The 19,947-nt window shown below is 46.2% G+C and overlaps 1 protein-coding gene across 1 annotated transcript in view; it reads left to right on the top strand.

Moving 5' to 3' along the window:
* Positions 1-10,991: 10,991 nt before the first annotated feature.
* Positions 10,992-19,947, top strand: part of WWTR1 (WW domain containing transcription regulator 1) — a 176,066-nt gene continuing 167,110 nt past the window's right edge. The window contains exons 1-2 of the mRNA XM_070405955.1: positions 10,992-11,276; positions 11,682-12,115. Of these exons, the coding sequence (XP_070262056.1) occupies positions 11,685-12,115 (431 nt within the window). The 5' untranslated portion in view covers positions 10,992-11,276; positions 11,682-11,684. The remainder of the gene's footprint in view (positions 11,277-11,681; positions 12,116-19,947) is intronic.

Below are 19,947 nucleotides of genomic sequence, written 5' to 3'. Positions count from 1 at the left end.
CAGGGGGCAGCTCCTGCATTGAGTGTCTGCCCCCTGGTGGTCAGTGCACATCATAGTGACCAGTCCTTCTGCTGTTCGGTAGATTTGCTAATTAGGCTTTTATTATATACCAGAGGCCCGGTGCACAAAAATTTGTGCACCCGGGGGGGTACCACAGCCCGGCCTGTGCCCTCTCAGAGTCTGGGACCCCTCGGGGGATGACCACCTGCTGGCCAGGACCGCTCCCCGGGGGATCGGGCCTAAGCTGGCAGTCAGACATCCCTCTGGCAGCCTGGGATCCCTCGGGGGATGTCCACTTGCCAGCAGGGAGCAGGCCTAAGCTGCAGTCGGACATCCTTAGCGCTGCTGAGGAGGCAGGAGAGGCTCCCACCACCACCGCTGTAGTGGCAGCCGCCAGCCTGGCTTGTAGCTGAGCAGAGCTCCCCCAGTGGGAGCGCACTGACCACCAGGGGGCAGCTCCTGCATTGAGCGTCTGCCCCCTGGTGGTCAGTGTGTGTCATAGTGACCAGTCATTCCCAGTCCTTCTGCTGTTAGGGTCAATTTTCATATTACCCTTTTATTATATAGGATAGAGGCCTGGTGCACGGGTGGTGGCCGGCTGGTTTGCCCTGAAGGGTGTCCCGGATCAGGGTGGGGATCCCCGCTGGGGTGCCTGGCCAGCCTGGGTGAGGGGCTGAGGGCCATTTTCAGGCTGGCCACACCCCCTTTAGGGAGGGGGGTCCTGCTGGGGTGCCTGGCCAGCCTGGGTGAGGGACTGATGGCTGCTTGTAGGCTGGCCTATGCCCCCAGTGGGGATTCTCACCCCATAAGGATGTGGTCAGCCTGGGTGAGGGGCTGATGGCTGTTTGCAGGCTGGCCACGGCCCCCAGCCACCTAAGCTCCCAGTGGAGGCTGGCTGGAAGCAGGTATCTGGGATTTATTTATCTTCTATAATTAACACTTTGCTGCCTTGAGCGGAGGCCACAGCCTGCCAGGGCAGGTGGGAAGCTTGGCTTCCTGCATCGCCGGGGCAACCAAGCCTCCTGCTTGCTCCAGCTTTGTGGCTGCCGGCCGCCATCTTGGTTGGGTTAATTTGCATATAGTCACTCTGATTGGCTGGTGGGCGAGGCTTGGGGCATAGCGGAGGTGCAGTCAATTTGCATGTTTCTCTTTTATTAGATTAGACTAGAGTCCCAATGCACGGAATTCGTGCAAGAGTAGGCCTTCGTTCCCCTGGCTGCTGGCACTGGCTTCCCTCTGGCACCTGGGACCAGGGCTTGCTTTCCTCCAGCCGCCTGCAGGCATCCGGGACCTGGACTTGCTTCCTTTCAGCTGCCTGCCAGCACCCATGACCTGGGCTTCACTCTGCCTGCCGCAGGCACCAGGGACCCAGGCTTTACTCCAGCCTCAGCTTCATCCGGAAGGACATCTGGTCTAATTAGCATAGTACCCTTTTATTATTATAGACTAGTGGCCCGGTGCACAAAAATTTGTGCACTGGGGGGGGGAGGGGTCCCCCAGCCCGGCCTGTGCCCTCTCGCAGTCTGGGACCCCTCGGGAGATAACGACCTGCTGGCTTAGGCCTGCTCCCTGGTGGCAGAGGGCACGCCCAATCCCTAGGTGCAGCCCTTGGTCAGGCTCAGAGCAGGGCCGATTGGGGAGTTGGGGCGCCGCCCCCTGTCATGCACAGAGCAGGGCAGATTGGGAGGTTGCGATGCCACCCTCAGTCACGCTCAGGGTAGGGCCGATTGAGCGGTTGGGGCACCGCTCCCTGTCACACTCAAGGCAGGGTCGATGGGGACGTTGCGGCGCCACCCCCTGTCACGCACAGAGCAGGGCTGATCGGGGGTTGGGGAACTGCCCCCTGTCACACACAGAGCAAGGCCAATCATGGGGTTGGGGCGCTGCCCCCTGTCACTCACAGAGCAGGGCTGATCAGGGGGTTGGGGAGCTCCCCCCTGTCACGCACAGAGCAGGGCCCATCAGGGGGTTGAGGAGCTCCCCACTGTCATGCACAGAGCAGGGCCAATGAGGGGGTTGGGGCGCTGCACCCTGTCACACTCAGGGCAGGGCCAGTGGGGAGGTTATGGCTCTACCTTGTCACACACAGAGCAAGGCCCATGGAGGGGGGTTGGGGCGCCACCCTCTATCACCCATAGAAAAGGGCCGATCAGGGGGTTGGGGTGCCTTCCCCTGTCACAAACAGAGCAGGGCAGATAGGGAGGTTGTGGCCCCACCCCCTGTCACACACAGAGCCACAGGGCGATCAGGGGGTTGGGGAGCTCCCCCCTATCAGGCACAGAGCAGGGCTGATCAGGGGGTTGGGGCGCCTTCCCCTGTCACGAACAGAGCAGGGCGAATAGGGAGGTTGTGGCCCCACCCCCTGTCACTCACAGAGCCGCAGGGTGATCAGGGGGTTTGGGCACTGCCCCCTGTCACGCTGATCCCAGTGCCGGGAGCCTCACTGCTCAGCTGATCCCGGTGCCGGGAGGCATATTACCCTTTTACTATATAGTATAGAGGCCTGGTGCATGGGTGGGGGCTGGCTGGTTTGCCCTGAAGGGTGTCCTGGATCAGGTGGGGGTCCCCACTGGCGTGACTGGCCAGTCTGGGTGAGGGGCTGAGGGCCGTTTTCCGGTTGGCGGGTGACTGAAGCTCCCAACCGCTCCTTTTTTTCTTTTTTTTTCTTTTTATTCTGGGCCAGCTTTAGCTCTGAGGCCTCGGCTCTGGCCTTTACCTTCTGTATTTGATACAATGTTGTGGTCCGGCTGGCTGAAGTCTGGCTGACTAACACAGGTTTCTGGGGTTTTGTTTAGCTTCTATATTTGCAACATAGTACATAGTTACTTAGAGTTGCAGCTGAGAGGCTGGCAACTCAGGCGGGGAACGTTGGAGTCCGGAGTCACTGGAGCAAGCAAGCCTCCCTGCTTGCTTCAGTGCATGGCTGCCAGCCACCATCTTGGCTGACAGTTAATTTGCATAAGGATATGCTGATTAGCCAATGGGAAGGGTATCGGTAGTATGCTAATTACCATGTTTCTCTTTTATTAGTGTAGATGATCATATTTTACAGAAAAATTAAATTAAATGTACACACTTTTCAAAAACATAAAATTGAAATCAAGGCATCTGTCACATTTATATGCTGAAACAAAGTCCTGGTTTTCGGAATCCCATAGTCAATCATGATTCTGGTCCAGGGCCACCTGTCCATGATTTCCAATATTTGCAGATCTTGTCGGTAGTTGAACAAAATCTTCTTTACATGTGACAATCGTTTCCACATAAAACCCTTACAGGGGCTCAGTTACTTCATTCCTCAGCTTTAATTTATTACTTGGCTCAGGGCTTTTATATGTCGAGACTTTTTTTTGTTCTACTTCATCACCTTGGTTGCAGGTTCCCCAGCCCTGGTCATGGTGCCTGCAGGAGGCAACTTATCAATATTTCTCCCTCACATTGATGTGGTCAGCTCTCTTGTGTTGCAGAATTTGAGTTCTGGGCTCCCTCCACCCTGTCTTGGTTTGGCTGGTCCTCTTCTCTTCTCCTTGGCACAAATTGACCTTTCTTGACCAGGCAGGAAAAGTGGCTTTACTTAAGTCCGGATAATGCTGAGACAGAGAGATAATAGTAGAGCTTGTACATGCTTGGCTCCAGTCAACATGACAAATAAGACAGGGGAAGAGCAGTGGCTTGAACAGCTGGTGTAACCAGATCTGGAACTTATTTGGGTAGAAGGAGGAGTTGAATGACTCGTCAACCAATGAATGTCTTATCAGGTTGCAAACTCTTCCAAGCTTGAAAGACCACATCTGGTCTTGCAAACAGTGGACACTCAAATATATATATTTCTTCAATATATGGATAAAACTAAACACCTTGAAAATTTCATCCAAGCACTGCTAAGTAGTTCTCTCGACACACCCAAAGTGATATTAATATGATTTAGGCTTCTGAGTGTGATGATTCTATTTCTCTATCAGGTTACACATCCACAGATTTACACAGATCTAAGTATGTAGAAAGAAATACTTATCTTTTTTAAAATTTTTATTCTTTATTAAGGTATTACATATGTCTCCTTTTCCCCTCATTGCCACCCCCCCGCCCCCAGCACATGCCCTAACCCCTCCTTGTGTCTGGGTTCATTGGTTATGCTTATATGTATGCATACAAGCCCTTTGGTTGATCTCTACCACTTCCCCCCACCCCATAGTTTTGAACAAATTTGTAATTATAGTGTTCATAGATATTTGTTTCTGGATTTTTTTTCCATAAAAAATAATAAATAAGATCCTTTTCACATTGGTACATTGTCTTCATAAATAGTCTTTCAGAAAGCTACCAAGCACTTCATTGGATACATTATGCTGTCAGATAAACTTAGCCAATCTCTTGTTAAGTGTTTTCTTTACTAGTAGTTTTTCCCTACTATTTTCTAATTTTCCTTTACTATAGGTTATGCTGCAATTGACAACTTTACAATACAGTTTGATGGTTAATCCTGGAACCACACTGTATATTGTTACACATTTCCAAAGCGTATTTTTCTTTTCTAAGAAAATATTTCTTAGAATAATTTGTTCTTTTAAAAATATTTTTTTACAGTTAAATACTATGAAAACACTAAAAGATAAATAACTTGTACATAGTACCTAATTAAAGACTAAATCTCAGAAATTTCTTTTTCTTCTGGTTTAACTTCATTGCTGAAGCAATAGATAACATTAGGCAGAAGACAGTCCATACATCATCATCACCATCATATTAAAACTAGAGGCCCTGTGTACAAAATTTGTGCACTGAAGGGGGGGGTCCCTCAGCCTGGCCTGTGCCCTCTCGAAGTCTGGGACCCCTCGGGGGATGACCGCCTGCTGGCATAGGCCTGATCACAGGGCCTAAGCTGGCAGGTAGACATCCTCTCAGTCCAGGACCTCTTGCTCCTTACCACCCAGCTCACTGCTCCATAGCGCTGCCTTGGATGCGGGAGTGAACTGACCACCAGGGAGCAGCTCCTGCATTAAGCGTCTGCCCCCTGGTGACCAGTGTGCATCATAGCGACTGGTCATTCTGGTGGTTCCAACATAAGGGTAGCTTAGGCTTTTAGTATATAGATTATCTTCCTTATCAGCAAGCCAGTCATGCATTATTAGGACCACAAACGCAAAGTGTGACAATGAGATGTGCACCTGGGAAGAGTAAATGCAAAAATAGGTGGCAACACCAACTCATTGTGATTTAAGTAATTGTAAATTTAATGTATGCTCCACACTGCCGGACACTTGGGATGTGGTGAATTATGAATAAACAAAGTGTCATGCTTGATTTGTCAAGAAACTGGTCAACTCTTACGCTCCTGTTGAAATAAACATTAATATTATTTTTTTAAAAATAGTTTTATTGATTTCAGAGAGGGAGAGAGAGAGAAACATCAATGAGAGAAAATCATTGATCGGCTGCCTCCTGCACGCCCCCTACTGGGGATGAAGCTGGCAACCCAGGCATGTGCTCTGGACAGGAATTAAACCCAAAACCCTTCAATCCGTAGATCGATACTCTATCCACTGAGCCAAACTGGCTAGGGCTAATCAAACTCTTATCTATTCAAGGCTCTTGTCTGCTTTGCTCCTCTTCAGTTCTTAATGGTGACCCTGCTCTTGGACTTTTTTTCATACTGGTTCAACAAGTCCAAGCAGGTTTTGCCTCAAGGGCTCCTGGGCCAGAGTCCTCTAACAACTCACCCACCCCACCAAGTTTCTGACCATTCACCCTAGCTGCAATCACTCAGATCAAGTCAGCAATTCAGGGGCATAGGGTTGAGAAAAGCAGCTTGTGGCTGACCTGAGGCAAAAATGGCAGATGAACATAATCGGTTCAACAGCCACTGGGTGAGGTGACCACATGTACTGGACACTCCTGTGTGGAGAACTCTCTGTTATGCATGGGGAAAAACAAAAAGAAAATGAAGTCCTCTTACAATTGTCCTCAAAAAGCTTGCGGTCCTGTTTAGGAGTTGAGTCCATACACAGTGCCAAAATTGCTGTGAATGATGGGGCGATACCTTAAAAATTGTGACGAGTACACCAGTGGTGCTGAGAGAGCAATGGGAATGACGGCCTCCAGAAGAACAATTCCGCAAAGCAATGTAAGATGCTTCTAGCCCCATAGCTAGTTCCCAGCCAGTTGGGGAGGCAAGTGATACTGAGGTAAAAGTTATAATATAAGGCAGTGTTATGTATAATTGTGTGTCAAGGGAGTGAAAAAGAAAGAACAACCTGAATGTAGGGGAAAGAAGGGAGAGATGCTGAGGCCAGTTTGGCTCAGTGGATAGAGCATCGGCCTGCGGACTGAAAGGTCCGGGGTTCGATTCTGGTCAAGGGTATGTACCTGGGTTGCGGGCATGTCCCCAGTGGGAGGTGTGCAGGAGGCAGCTGATCGATGTTTCTCTCTCATCGATGTTTCTAACTCTCTATCTCTCTCTCTCCCTTCCTCTCTGTAAAAAAATCAATAAAATATATTTAAAAAAAAAGAAAAGAAAAAGAAAGAAGGGAGAGATTAATGAAGGCTGACAACGGAGTATGGAGGGCAGTTATGAGCAGGGTTCAAACAAAGAGAGAGCCGTGGTGAAGGAACAGGCCAAATAGGCTTTGATCCGAGTTTGTAGCTGATGAAGGACACATTTGTGTAAGAATCAAGGTCGGAAAGCTAGGAGATGGGAGTTTGTTGGGAGACTTTGGGGTCAGATTAATAGCTTTGACCTTTATTTTTGTGGGCAGTTGCTAAAAACTTGAGAGCTAAGAGATGACATCATGAAAACAGGAGGCCAGAAATGACTGGAAGCAGAACAACCAGTTAGGAGGCCACTGCAGCACTTTCAGATAAAGTCCTGTAGGGGGAGGAGGGACAGCAGGGGCGAATTTGAGGGAAACCAGAAGAAAATATCTACAGCACTTACTTGATTGGATGTGGACAGAGAGGGAGGAGGGACGCTTTCAGTAGGAAGTGTGTTGAGGGGAAATTTTGGAAGTAGTCATGAACTTCCAGTGGAAAATCTTTGCAAGTGGAGAGAAAGATTTACATATGGGCAGGAGTGTCTTCTGAATTATCTTATAAGCGCTATGGAACTTCTCTATGAGATAGGCAGGCAATAGATATCACACTGATTTAAAATGACAATAACAGGGAGAAACTTCTGGCTCACACAGGCTGGGAGAGTAGAAAAAAGCAATCTGATCTAGGATTATGAACCTTGGGCTGAATCCCAGGTGTTTTTTTTTTGTTTGTTTTTTTTCAAATTCATTGTACTTACTTGGACAAAATACTTTAAAATCCATTGGGCCAGTTTCCGTATCTATAAAATGGGGATACATAATATATTATCTATTCTTTGAGGTCTTACATCACAGCCATTATTTGTTGAGTGCTTTAGTATGTAACAGAATTTGTGTTAAAAACTTTATTTGCATTTTCTTATTTAATCTGTAGACTGTCCATTTTGTATTTAAAAAATTCCTAAATTTAGTGGCTTACAACTATCCATTTTATTTGCTCACAGGTCTACAATCTGGGCTGGGCTAGCCTCTGGTTCTTTTACTGTCACTGATGTGTTTGCAGTCAACTGGTGGGCTGGCTGGGGGCTGGGTGCAGCTCAGATTTGGGATGGCTGGACTTCTCCCTCTCTTCACATATCTCAGAGCCTCACTTTCTCTCTCTCCATGTGCTTTCTCCAGTAATTGGACTTCTTACCTCGTGGCTTAAGACTTCTAAGTAGAAACTTCCACATTTTCTCAAGGGTTACGTGGGGAACTAGCACAGTTCCACTGCTGCATTTTCCTGGCAAAGGCAAGTCACTGGCTCAGTCCAGATTTAAGTGGAAGGGTCTCCACGAAGGTGTGACTAACAGGAGGGTGGTCCATTGAAGGGCAACAAAGTCACAGACTACCCGGTATTATCTCCAATTCGTAAATAAGTAATCTGTGATTTAAGGAGGATTAGTTACTTGACAATGCAGAGATTAGAGCAGTGATGGCGAACCTATGACACGCGTGTCAGAGGTGACACGCGAACTCATTTTTTTGGTTGATTTTTCTTTGTTAATTGGCATTTAAATATATAAAATAAATATAAAAAATATAAGTCTTTGTTTTACTATGGTTGCAAATATCAAAAAATTTCTATATGTGACACGGCACCAGAGTTAAGTTAGGGTTTTTCAAAATGCTGACACGCTGAGCTCAAAAGGTTCGCCATCACTGGATTAGAGCTAGGTACTTCAAAGCTTGTGTTCTAAATCACGGGTCAACAGATAAAATTTGTACAAGCATACTTCCTTTTAATGTGCTTTGCACTAACAAATTTTTTTTTTTTTTTTTTTTTTTTTTTTTTTTTTTTTTTTTTACAAATTGAAGGCAAGACCTTCCACCAACAAAAAGATTACACTTGTATTATTGTGATATGTGCTTTATTGTGGTGGTCTGGAATTCAACCTGCAATATCTCAGAGGAATGCCTGTGTAGTGTTTAGATCTAGAATCCTATGAGGATTGGACATACTTTCCAAAGAAGGAAATGCAGGCTATGTATCTGCTATATCATGCTGCTTCATATGGGCAGTACCTGATACATACAAGGCACATGTAAATGTTATTTAACCTGAAGCAATTTGAAGGATGAAGGATTCAAGCAAATCTCTTTAACCATTTACTATCGCATCTTATAGGCTGTTTGGGAACTGAGAGTTTTCTCTTTGAGTTATTCTGCTATTCAGTTTTCCTTTCAGGTATTTGTTCCTCTATCCTCCACTATTTCTTGAAGCTTAGCAAGAAATGAAGACAACATCCTTACTCTCCCAATCCCAACCCTGATTCTCACTGCAGGATTAGTTTCATGGCTCCCTCAGCATTTCCTTCTCTTGTAACAGCCAGGTACTCTTTACAAAGCAGGGTCTTCCTTCTTGGGTGACAACCTTCCTGGAGTAGGGCTAGCCTCAAGTTTCCATCCTCTAATCATGAGGATGGCCTTGTGGCTTCTGAATTAGTAACCATATGGTCCCTGTCACTTCCTGTAGTTTTATAAATAAAATTGTCAAAATTGGGGGCTTCTGAAGATAGCTTTTGCAAATATGCTATTTCCTATGGAGTGACTTTTGGTGGTTTCCCCTTTCCCTATGTGGGTCCTGTGGGAACAGGACTTGCTGTATGGGAAACCCAAGATTCCAGTCTCCTGAAAAGAGTCATGTTCTGCTTAACTTTGAAGGTGATCCACATGGCTGTCTTTCCCTAAGGCAGCCTTGATTTTTTTTTTTTTAATCCTCACCTAAGGGCATGCTTATTGATCTTAGGGGGGGCGAGGGGGGGGGAGGAAGAGAGGAGAGAGAGAAAAGAAGAAGAGAGAGAAGAGAAAGAGAGAGAACCTTGATCAGCTGCCTTCTGAATGTGCCCTGTCTGGGGATGAACTGGCAAACTAGATATGTGCCCTGCCCATGAATCCATCAGCCAGGGCAGCCTGATCTTTACCACTTTGTGGGGAGTCTGGAATCAGAGTATACCAGCAAGAACAGATAATGGGGGGAGGGGGAAGGTGATTCACTTTGGTGGGCTCTGTTCTATTTTGGGGGCAGTGATGGGCAGCAGCCATTGAGGGAGTGGCCCCAAATACTCCTACCTTTTTCAAGGCAAAATTATAGGGTGGCCTTATCTTTCCGGTAAATTGTTTCTTCAAGACAATTTTAGATTTTAATTTTGACTTCTTTTCACCCTTATAAAAATGTTGAGGCACAATACTTACACTTAATACAATTCTATTTTATTTAACAAGCAGATATGTAGGTGGGCTGGGTCCTGTTCAAAGTGCTTTACATATATTGCGTTTTTTGACTTATATCAAACTTTGATATGAATCAAATGGGGCGGGTTAGGGGTATTTTGAAGCATGACTTACCTCGTAGCCACTCTCCGCTTCCCCCAATGGAGAGAGGAGAGATGGAATTGAACTTCTCCGGAGGGCAAGGCCGCCTACTACTTCTCCCAGCTGTCTAGCCAGGCTAGATCTAGGGGTAGGGGGCTCCTCCCTCGCCCAGATCCAGTCGTGGGAGGGTGAGTGGCTTTTTCCGGGTCACTGGCGCACCCTCTTTACTCCAGCCACCTGCTTGGGTTCCATCCCGGTTCCAGGCTCTCTGGTGGGCGTCAGGGACATTCCAATCCTCCCACCACCCACGCGGATGTGGCGGGGGAGGGGACGACTGCTCTCCCATTCCAGCACCCGGCTTTGAGTAAATTTCTTCTCCATCTCTAGTGACCTGAGTTCCCCCCGAGAGGAAACTAAGGATTGAAGAGTGGGCTGAAGGTTGTTTGTTTACAACGCGCCTGTTGGTGGAGCCGCATCCCTAACGAGAGGCACTTTCTGGGCACCCTCTGCGCTCCAGCAGACAACTGAAAGCCAAACAACCCAGATGCCTCCTCTCCAGACCAAATATGGTCACAAGCAGCCTCCTGTGTGAAGGCTGGCCTTGGTGTCTCCGCGTGCAGGGGCGCACCCGGTCCCGCCCTCGGGCAGAACCCTGGATTAGTGCGGCACTCCCCTCGCTCCCGGCCTCAGCACCGGGCTCGAAGGGAGGGCGCGGCGCCAAGGACCCGCCCTTCCTCCGCCAGGGCCCCTCACCCGCGAGCCCTCCGCCGCCCCAGGCCTTGGTTTCGGTCCACAAGCCCTTGATTAAACAGGCCCAGGTCACTTTCCCTTTGATCCGCCCCAAGTCCGCGGTAAACTCAAAGGAATGCACTTCCAGAGCTCCGCGGGAGAGGTCCGCGCGACCAAGAGTGGGTGGGGGGCAACATTCTCCACTTAGCCTGCAAAGTACCCATCACACCCAAGGTTTTCTGGAGCCGGAGTGAGGGTGGAAGGAGGAGGAGGAGTAGGAAGGAGGAGAAGGAGGAGGAGGAGGGGGCGGGACAAGCGGGGGCAGGCAGGCTCAGGACTTGCAATCATGCATAATTCAACAGCTCAACTTTCGGGCCCGCCTCTTTCCTGGGAGTGGGAGTTTGCTCCAAACTTTGTTTATGGGACAGTCGGAGAGCCGCGGCGGCCGCGCTGTCTGCTTCTCCTCCTCTTTCAAGAGCGCGAAGGCCTGAGGCCAGATTGGGGGATGTGAAAGCCGAAGCTCCTCGACTGCCAGGTACCGAGGCCGGTCGGGATTTGCCAACCGGGCTCCGGCTCCAATCCTGCAAGATCGGGACGCACCCCGAGCGATCCAGGCCCGACGGCTGCCCCGCACGCCCAGACTTGGCTTCGCTGCGCGCCCAGGTAGTGCCCGCTGGAGCGCGCCCGCGCACCACTCCAGGGTGCCCGGCTCCTTGGGCTTCCGGGGTCGAGATGTGGAGTTGGCTTGGGTTGAGATTCCTTTGGGGGGCTGCCTGCCCTGTAGAACTGCGACCTGTTCTTTGCCACCAACAGTTCAGCAACGTCCGGAGTGCAGTTTCCTCCCCCCTCTCCCGCTCTTCCTTCTCTCAGTAACTTCTTTGCTCCAAGAAAGTTTCATAATTCTGGAGGCCAGGAGGGACTCCTCCCCCATGCGGCTGGCCTCCTGGCTGAGTGTCTGGGATCTCGAGTCGGATACGTATCTGTATCTTTTTCTTTTCTCTCCATTTTCTCCCCGTATCTCCTACTCCGACTTTAAATAAAAGGCTGATCTGACCTTTTTCCTTGTAGAAGATGAATCCGGCCTCAGCGCCCCATCCGCTCCCACCGCCCGGGCAGCAAGTGATCCATGTCACGCCGGACCTAGACACGGACCTCGAAGCCCTCTTCAACTCGGTCATGAACCCCAAGCCCAGCTCGTGGCGGAAGAAGATCCTGCCCGAATCGTTCTTCAAAGAGCCTGACTCCGGCTCGCACTCGCGCCAGTCCAGCACCGACTCTTCCGGCGGCCACCCGGGGCCCCGGCTGGCCGGCGGCGCCCAGCATGTCCGCTCGCACTCGTCGCCCGCGTCCCTGCAGCTGGGCACGGGCGCGGGCGCAGCGATCAGCGCCGCGCAGCAGCATGCGCACCTCCGCCAGCAATCCTACGACGTGACTGACGAGTTGCCGCTCCCCCCGGGCTGGGAGATGACCTTCACGACCACTGGCCAGAGATACTTCCTCAAGTAAGTCAGCCTGGAGCGGGGGGAGGGGGAGAGGGGGCAGAGAGTCACGATACCGAGATGCGCGCGCAAGTGTGTGTGTGTGTGTGTGTGTGTGTGTGTGTGTGTGTGATGGTGTGTCTTTCCAGGGTTCTTTCCCAAATATTGTGAAGCTGGAAGTAAGGAGTGGATCCCTGGATATTGGAATTGTAAGGAAACAGAAGCAGAGACTCTGGTGATATTCTTCCAGGGCATTCCAGGACATTCAGGACATGGAAACGCTTAGAGATAGGAGACATAAAAGTAGTTTTGGGAGGATTCTCATGAAACACTTAGGGACTTTGCCCTGAATCTGGAGTATTGATACAAACTCCTGGGCACAAACCCTTACCCCATTCCTGTCCATTCTAAGTCAGATACCTGGTCCATTGAGATGTAACACCAAAAACATGTGAGAAAAGTTCTGAGACTGGAGGAGAAGAGGGACTCTCGGTGGTCTGCAGTCTCTCTATTCTGGGGAAAAGCTGGAAAAGTGAACACTGCCTGGTAGGCCATACCTCCCAGCTGGGTGATGTAATGACCACACAGCACAGTGATGTAATTAGCAACTGCTGGTGAAGTAGTTGTGGTCTGGATAAATGCATTGTGTGGAAATTGGGTCAGGAGTTGTATTATGTCATACTTGGTAACCTAAAATACCATCGAATCAGGAGCCTACTTTGTCATTCTTCCCTTCACGTTGTTCCGGCTTACTGACGTAATGAATTTTACATTAGATTCATGTTAGAGACTGTACAGGAAAATAGGTTCACAGATATAACGAAAATTGTTCAATTGTGGTACCCTAAGATAATTATATTCCAGAGGAGAAACCAAGTTGGAACTTAAAAGGTAACCTGTGAGGTCTTGGAGGCTCAGGCTATCCATAGGCCCTAGATGGAAGTTGTGCAACTGGACCACTTGGTTCAGGAGTGTCTGCACCAGCCGGCTGTTCACAGCCACTGAGGGAAACTTGTCTTCGAAGAACTTGCCTTTAGAGTTTGTTTATTTAAAGTCCATGTTTCTTTAATGGTGCAGCCTTTGTTTGAAAGTTAAGACATTAGATGCTATTTTAAAAATATAATCAGTCCTTTCTTTGGCGTTAATATTTGATACTTTGATTGCTATCGGAGGGCCCTGATAAAAAATATACAGTAATGGACGAGGTTTATTATAACCAGCACTTTGACTCACACTGGTGACCAAGGATTTCTTCCTCATCCCAAGCTGTTGGACATCTTGTGCAAGGAGGAGGAGTTCTTTATTTTATTTCTGGGGTTGGTGCAATGCCGGGAAGCACTTGTCTTGGAACAGACTTGATGGCCATTTTATCCCACCACTGGTCTTCTCCCTGTTTTTAAGTGACAGTGTGGACATGTACTCAGTCCTATGAGTTTTAAATGGCTGGTGGAATTCCAGTGTGTGATGTAATAACATGACATTTTCTTAAATGTGATGATGTTGTTCTGAAGGATGACATTAGTTTCTATAGTTAATAAAGGTCCAAAATAACTAGACTTTTGTATTAATGGTAAATGCAGTTTTGAATATTTTATTGTGAATTTTCTAGAAATGGACTTGGTAAGAAATAAAACCGAAAAAGACATAATAATTTACAGTAATTTGGGGGGATCATTTTTGGGCCCAAATGATTTTTAAACTGTTTATGAATATACACAGAAAAGTATATAAGAAATAAGAGCTGGGCTTACCCATTATCTGAGGAAAGATAGGAAAAAAACAACAACCCTCAAATAAAAGCAAAACAAAATAATTCCCTTTTATACACATTTTGAATGATTGGAATAGCTCAGAACTATCTTTGTGAAACGTGGGTAATAGTGGAAGTTGGCCTGAGTTTAGAGAGGAAGTTGCCCTGATCCCTCTGCCCATCTCCCCAACCTCAACCACTCCCCAACCCAAAGCAAAGTGCGTCTTCATTTTATTGGATCCTCAGTGAAAATAACAGCTGAAAAAATAAATAGGATAGCCTGAACTGATGTTATCCCTGGAAATTTTTTGGCCAAGTAGCTAAAGGAATTAAATTAAGTCATCATGACTATTGTCTTTTAAAATATATATATATTTTTATTGATTTGGGAGAGGGAGAGATATAGAAACATCAATGATGAGAGAGAATCATTGATCAGCTGCCTCCTGCATGCCCCACACTGGGGACTGAGCCCGAAACCGGGCATGTGCCCTGGCCAGGAATCGAACGCTCAACCACTGAGCCATGCCGGGCTTTTTTTTTTTTTAATATATTTTTATTGATTTCAGAAAGGAAGGGGGAGGGAGAGAGAGATAGAAACATCAGTAAGAGAGAATAATTGATTGGCTGCCTCTGCACGTGCCCTGACCGGGAATCGAACAGTGACCTCCTGGTTGAAGCTCTACCACTGAGCCAAGTCAGCAGGGCATGACTATTGTCTTTTGAGATTAGCAATCTGCCCAAAGTTCTCTGAAGTTCTTCTTCTTTTTTTTTTTAACTGAGGAAGGGAGAGGGAGAGAGATACATCCTGCAGTGGGAGATGTATCACTGGGGAACCTGCAATCGAGGTACATGTCCTTGACTGGGAATCGAACCTGAAAGCCTTCAGTCTGAGGGCTGGTGCTCTAATCACTGAGCAACTGGCCAGGGCTCTCTGAGTTTCTATCGGAACTTTAAGTTGGAGTAAGGTAAATGTAATATGTTACACTTTGTTGCACAACCTCAAAAGGCACTGTATTACGGTGGAATAAATAGAAGTGTGAAAAATGATGGCAACTGACCCTGGTTTAATTTTCATAAAATCTGCTCATTACTTTGCTCCAACATTTGTGAAACGGGGCTAGCAGTAGAATTCTAGGTCAGGGGGCTAGGGCTTCATAAATCAGAAATGAATAACTTTTTTTCTAAAAAAACTGAGTTCAGAAAAGGGTAATTATTTTACTTTGGGAAAGTCATGTGGTCATTTACTGGTGGACCCTGGATTGGACCTCTAATCTGTTGCCCTCTGTTTATTGAACACTTTTCCATTTTCCCCACCCACCTTTATCCCCGCTCACTTCACCAACTGAACAATAAGCTTTATGGACGACAAAGCCTAGACATCTAAGATACTTTAAAGAGCTTTTTGTCAATTTTTCAGGGAAGGTTGTTCCTAGATATATGATGTAATCACTTTCTGGTAACCTCTTAAAGGGCACCTTTTCTAAGCATTCACCCCTTTCCTTTGATGCTCAGGCATTCCTTTAGGGTAGCACAGTGGTCGGCAAACTCATTAGTCAACAGAGCCGAATACCAACAGTACAATGACTGAAATTTCTTTTGAGAGCCAAATTTTTTAAACTTAAACTATATAGGTAGGTACATTGTTATTAACTTAATTAGGGTACTCCTAAGGCTTAGGAAGAGCCACACTCAAGTGGCCAAAGAGCCACATGTGGCTCGTGAGCCACAGTTTGCGGACCATGGGGGTAGCATATAACCATAAAGGTTCAAATGTTAAAACACATGGCCTCTGAAAATGACTGCATTGTTCCTGCTGTCCTCTAAAGATCATAAATCAGGCTGGATGTGTGTGTAGGTATTGGGCTCTTAGCAACCTGGCACATCACTGACTTTGAACATTGATCACATTAAAATAAAATAAAAATTTTCTGGTTTTAAATGGAATATATGTTTATTGTACATAAACCAGAAAGTAAAGATATAAAGAATGATCTGGCTTCAATAGAACTTTCAAACCTTGTAGAAAATTTTTATTTGAATAATCTTATATAATAAAAGCCTAATATACTAAGTTTCCAGTCATTCGTTTGTCTGCTCAACCGCTCGACCAGTCATGACGCACGCTGACCACCAGAGGGCAGATGCTCTGACCTGTAGGTTAGCTTGCTGCTGGGGTCTGGCTGATCAGGACTGGGTGAGACTGGTGGGACACGCCCTGGAGCCCACCCATGGTCCCTTCCCAGCCCCGATCATGCACCTGTGGGGTCCCTTGGCCTGGCCTGTGGGGGGGATCAAGCAGAAACTGTCTCTCTGACATCCCCTGAGGGGTCCCAGATTGCGAGAGGGTGCAGGCCAGGCCGAGGGAGCCCACCGGTACAGGAATCTGTGCACCGGGCCTCTAGTATTCTATAAGAAAAAATATTTTATCCCCACTCCTAAATATAATTCCAATTATAATATTTGCCTGACATTCCCAATTTTTAATAATAATTTTCATGGTTTGCCTTTTTTGACATATGTGGTAGAAAATTATTTTTGTCAATGTGATTTATGCACTTGGCAACATATTCAATAGAACAGAAGGACTTTTGTTGAAAAACAATGGTTTCCTTTACCTCCTTAAACCTCACAAAGAAAACCATTTAATTTTTTAAATATTTCTGTATTTAATTCTTAAGTTATTATCTTCTTAACTTTATTTATTTATTTATTTTAATATATTGTTTTATTGATTTCAGAGAGGAAGGAAGAGGGAGATAGAGATAGAAACATCAATGATGAGAGAGAATCATTGATTGGCTGCCTCCTGCATGCCCCATACTGGGGATCAAGCCTGCAACCCCAGCATGTGCCCTTGACTGGAATCGAACCCGAGACTCTCCAGTCCATAGGCCAACGCTCTATCCACTGAGCCAAACCAGCCAGGGCACCTTCTTAACTTTAATATGGGCTTACCACTATTTTATGACTTACCAATTTTAACTCCTGATATGAAAGTAAGAATGTAGCTCCTTAAGCTTATGCCTCTCTCAAATTTAACATTTATATTGTTTTTAGTTTGTTAGGACACCTTTGTTATTTTTTTGGTCAACTTTTGACAGTATTTCTTGACTTCCCATTTTGTAAGTAAAGGAGGTTTGGGTAGCTACCAGTTATAGTAATTGCTTTTTGTCATGATACTAACACTCCAAAGCCCTGAACCCATAACCAATAAAGGTTATGTGCCTTGCCCCAAAGTTGACCTTTTTATTCATAAATTATTCTTAAAGTTGAAAATCTGTAGGAAACAATTACATTATTGCAATTCTATAAATATAATTCATTGCCTATGTATTAAGATTAGATTTTAGACTTGCACATTGGGTCTGGGGTCAGAACTCTTGGGTTAATCAAAGGAGGATATATCTAGCATCAAAGTCAGATTCTTCCTTTTTCCTCTCATCAGTTGTTTAAATTTGTGTCATCTTTATTTTTATTTATTTACTTAATATATTTTTTTATTGATTTCAGAGAGGAAGGGAGAGGGAGAGAGAGAGAGATAGAAACTCAACTAATGGGGATTGAGCAGGGAAGGACTCGAATGGTGACCTGGTTCAAGGTGACCTAGATGTTCAAATACTGAGCCACACTGGCCAGCCTGTGTCACCTTTTAGTTTCTTCATATTTGTACCTTGACTTTCTTAAACATTTTTTTTCTGGTATTTCTAATTGTCTTTTTATGTTTGTATATTATTTGCCTTTATTATGATCTCAAAATTGTCTAGACTCTTAGTGCCATCACTTCTATCAAGCCTTCTTTCCCTAAGCTTATGCCCAGATTCCTTTATCTTTCTGAGCCATTCTGGATTCTGATTTCTGTATAGGCCTATGACAGAGTTGTCATTTTGGGACTTCTTTGTACTTCTCTTCCTGGCTGGAAGTGCTGTTTCCCATGTCTTCCTCTTTTTGGTTTATGCCTTCATTTTGCTGGAGCACTTGCTTGAGTAACTTCTTTTTTTTCTTTTTTTGTTAATCTTTACCCGAGGATATTTTTCCATTGATTTTTAAAGAGAGTGGAATGGAGGGGGAGAGACAGAGAGAAACATCAATGTGAGAGAGACACATGGATTGGTTGCCTCCTGCATGTGCCTTGACCAAGGTCAGGATGGTCATCCTGCAACTGAGGTACGTGCCCTTGACGAGAATTGAACTTGAGACCCTTTAGTTCATAGGCTGGTGCTCCATCCACTAAGCCAAACTGGCTAGGCTGAGGCTTTTTGTCATTCAGAAAATACTGCCTGCTGCCTTAGTTTCTTTGTCTGTAAAATGAGGAGAGTTGTACCTATTTTGTGACATTTTGGAAGATTAGATAACATTTGAAGTGGCTGGCACATAGTAGACTTTCAGTACAACTTTCTTCTTTCCTCCCCTTGCCTTTCTGCCGGGAGCCGGTCCATCCTTGCTGCTTGACGCAGTTGCTGCAGAGAAGAAACATCTGCACAGCATATGTTTCAAGGGACCTGGAGTATATGGCATACTGTTCTTAAGATGTTTGCTCCCCTTCTTGGCGCTATGTGTTTTAACCAAGGTCACCTGTCCGAGAAAGGTTGTTTCCCCAGGTAGGAATTTTTCCCTGAAGTTAGGGAGGGAATAAAACCTCTTAACTAAATGCCAGGCAGGTAGTTAATCACTTTAACTACGAACAATCACCCTTAAGCTACATAATCTTTACTCCCTGGAATGGAGATAAGAAATGCCCTAACCTTTGGAATAGAAATTGATAGGATTAAAATCAACTGGTATAAATACAGATGTAACAAAACAAAAGAAGACAGAACCTAGAAACAGAACATAGTGAGAGAACCTGGCTGAAGAACCTAGAGTCAGAACCTAGACACAGAACCTAGAGACAGGACTTGGCTGGAGATCCTAGACAGAACCTAGAGACAGAACCTAGAGAGAAAACATAGCAAGAAAACATGGCAAAAGATCCTGGACAGAACCTGGCAACAGAACATGGCTGGAGAACCTAGACAGAAGATGGTAGGAGAACCTGGCTAGAGAACCTTGCTACAGAACCTAGAGACAGAACCTAGCGAGAGAACATGGACACAGAACTTGGCTAGAGATTCTGGACAGAACTTGGCTAGAGATCCTGGCTAGGCTGCTGATCAACTGAACGCTGTCTCCATGTCATTCCTTCTTCGCCGACTCCGTCCACACCTTTGGGGACCCCCGGACCTGCTGGGGCTGGACCCCAGCACCTTTCTCCCCACACACATACTTTGTCTACTTGGCCAAAATCGGATGACAGTGGAATAAGCTGATTTTGGCTCTGAATGACAACCTGGATCTGGGATTCAAATCCAGTTTTTAAAATTTAAAATAAGGACTAACAGTCACTTTTTCTGTTAAGGAACCTAAATAGGAATGCCCATTATGAGTGCCTTTTGCTTTGGCATCTTAGAGAATACCCAACCCCTTCTGAGGAGGGTGTACCTTTTATTTTTTGGAATCTGGTTTATAACTACTAGTTGGGCTAATTTTGTATGGGATGGAGGGAAGGAGGATGGGATGGAGAAATGGAGAGTTGAAGAGGGGAGGTAATTGACATTTGTTGATGATCTGCTTTATGTCAGACAAGGCAGGGAGCTGAATCGGTGCTTCCCAGAGACAGCACCAGAATCAGCCATGGAACACATTCCTGACACGTGTATCAAACCTTTTTTCCATAATCCTAGGTGCTTTCGTATATATTTTTTTCTTTTAACCTCATAGTGACCCTGTGAACAAGTACCTATTATTATCTCATTTACTGTTGAGGAAATTGAGGCTCACTGAGGTTGAATAAATGGCCTAGGATCTCATAATAGATGATTGGCAGAGATGGGATTAGAATTGTGATTCTAAAACCTGTGCTCCTGCCCTTATATTGTGTTGCCTCATGCCAATTACATGTCCATAATTAGGCCCTGCAATTAGGTATCCTTGGTGACAGATAACTCTAGTGGTGGATGAAGCATTAGAGTTTGCTTCTGAACTGAGTCTGGGTGATCGAATTTGGAACTCTTGGTGCTGGAGAGGGAGAGGTGGTGAAATGAACAAACCAGACATGGATAGTATG

This window comes from Myotis yumanensis, unplaced genomic scaffold, assembly GCF_028538775.1.
Source record: "Myotis yumanensis isolate MYYU_CA2020_CCGP unplaced genomic scaffold, mMyoYum1.0.hap1 SCAF_2, whole genome shotgun sequence".
In the NCBI taxonomy this organism is placed as follows: Eukaryota; Metazoa; Chordata; class Mammalia; order Chiroptera; family Vespertilionidae; genus Myotis; species Myotis yumanensis.
This window is presented reverse-complemented; position numbering and strand designations above follow the sequence as displayed.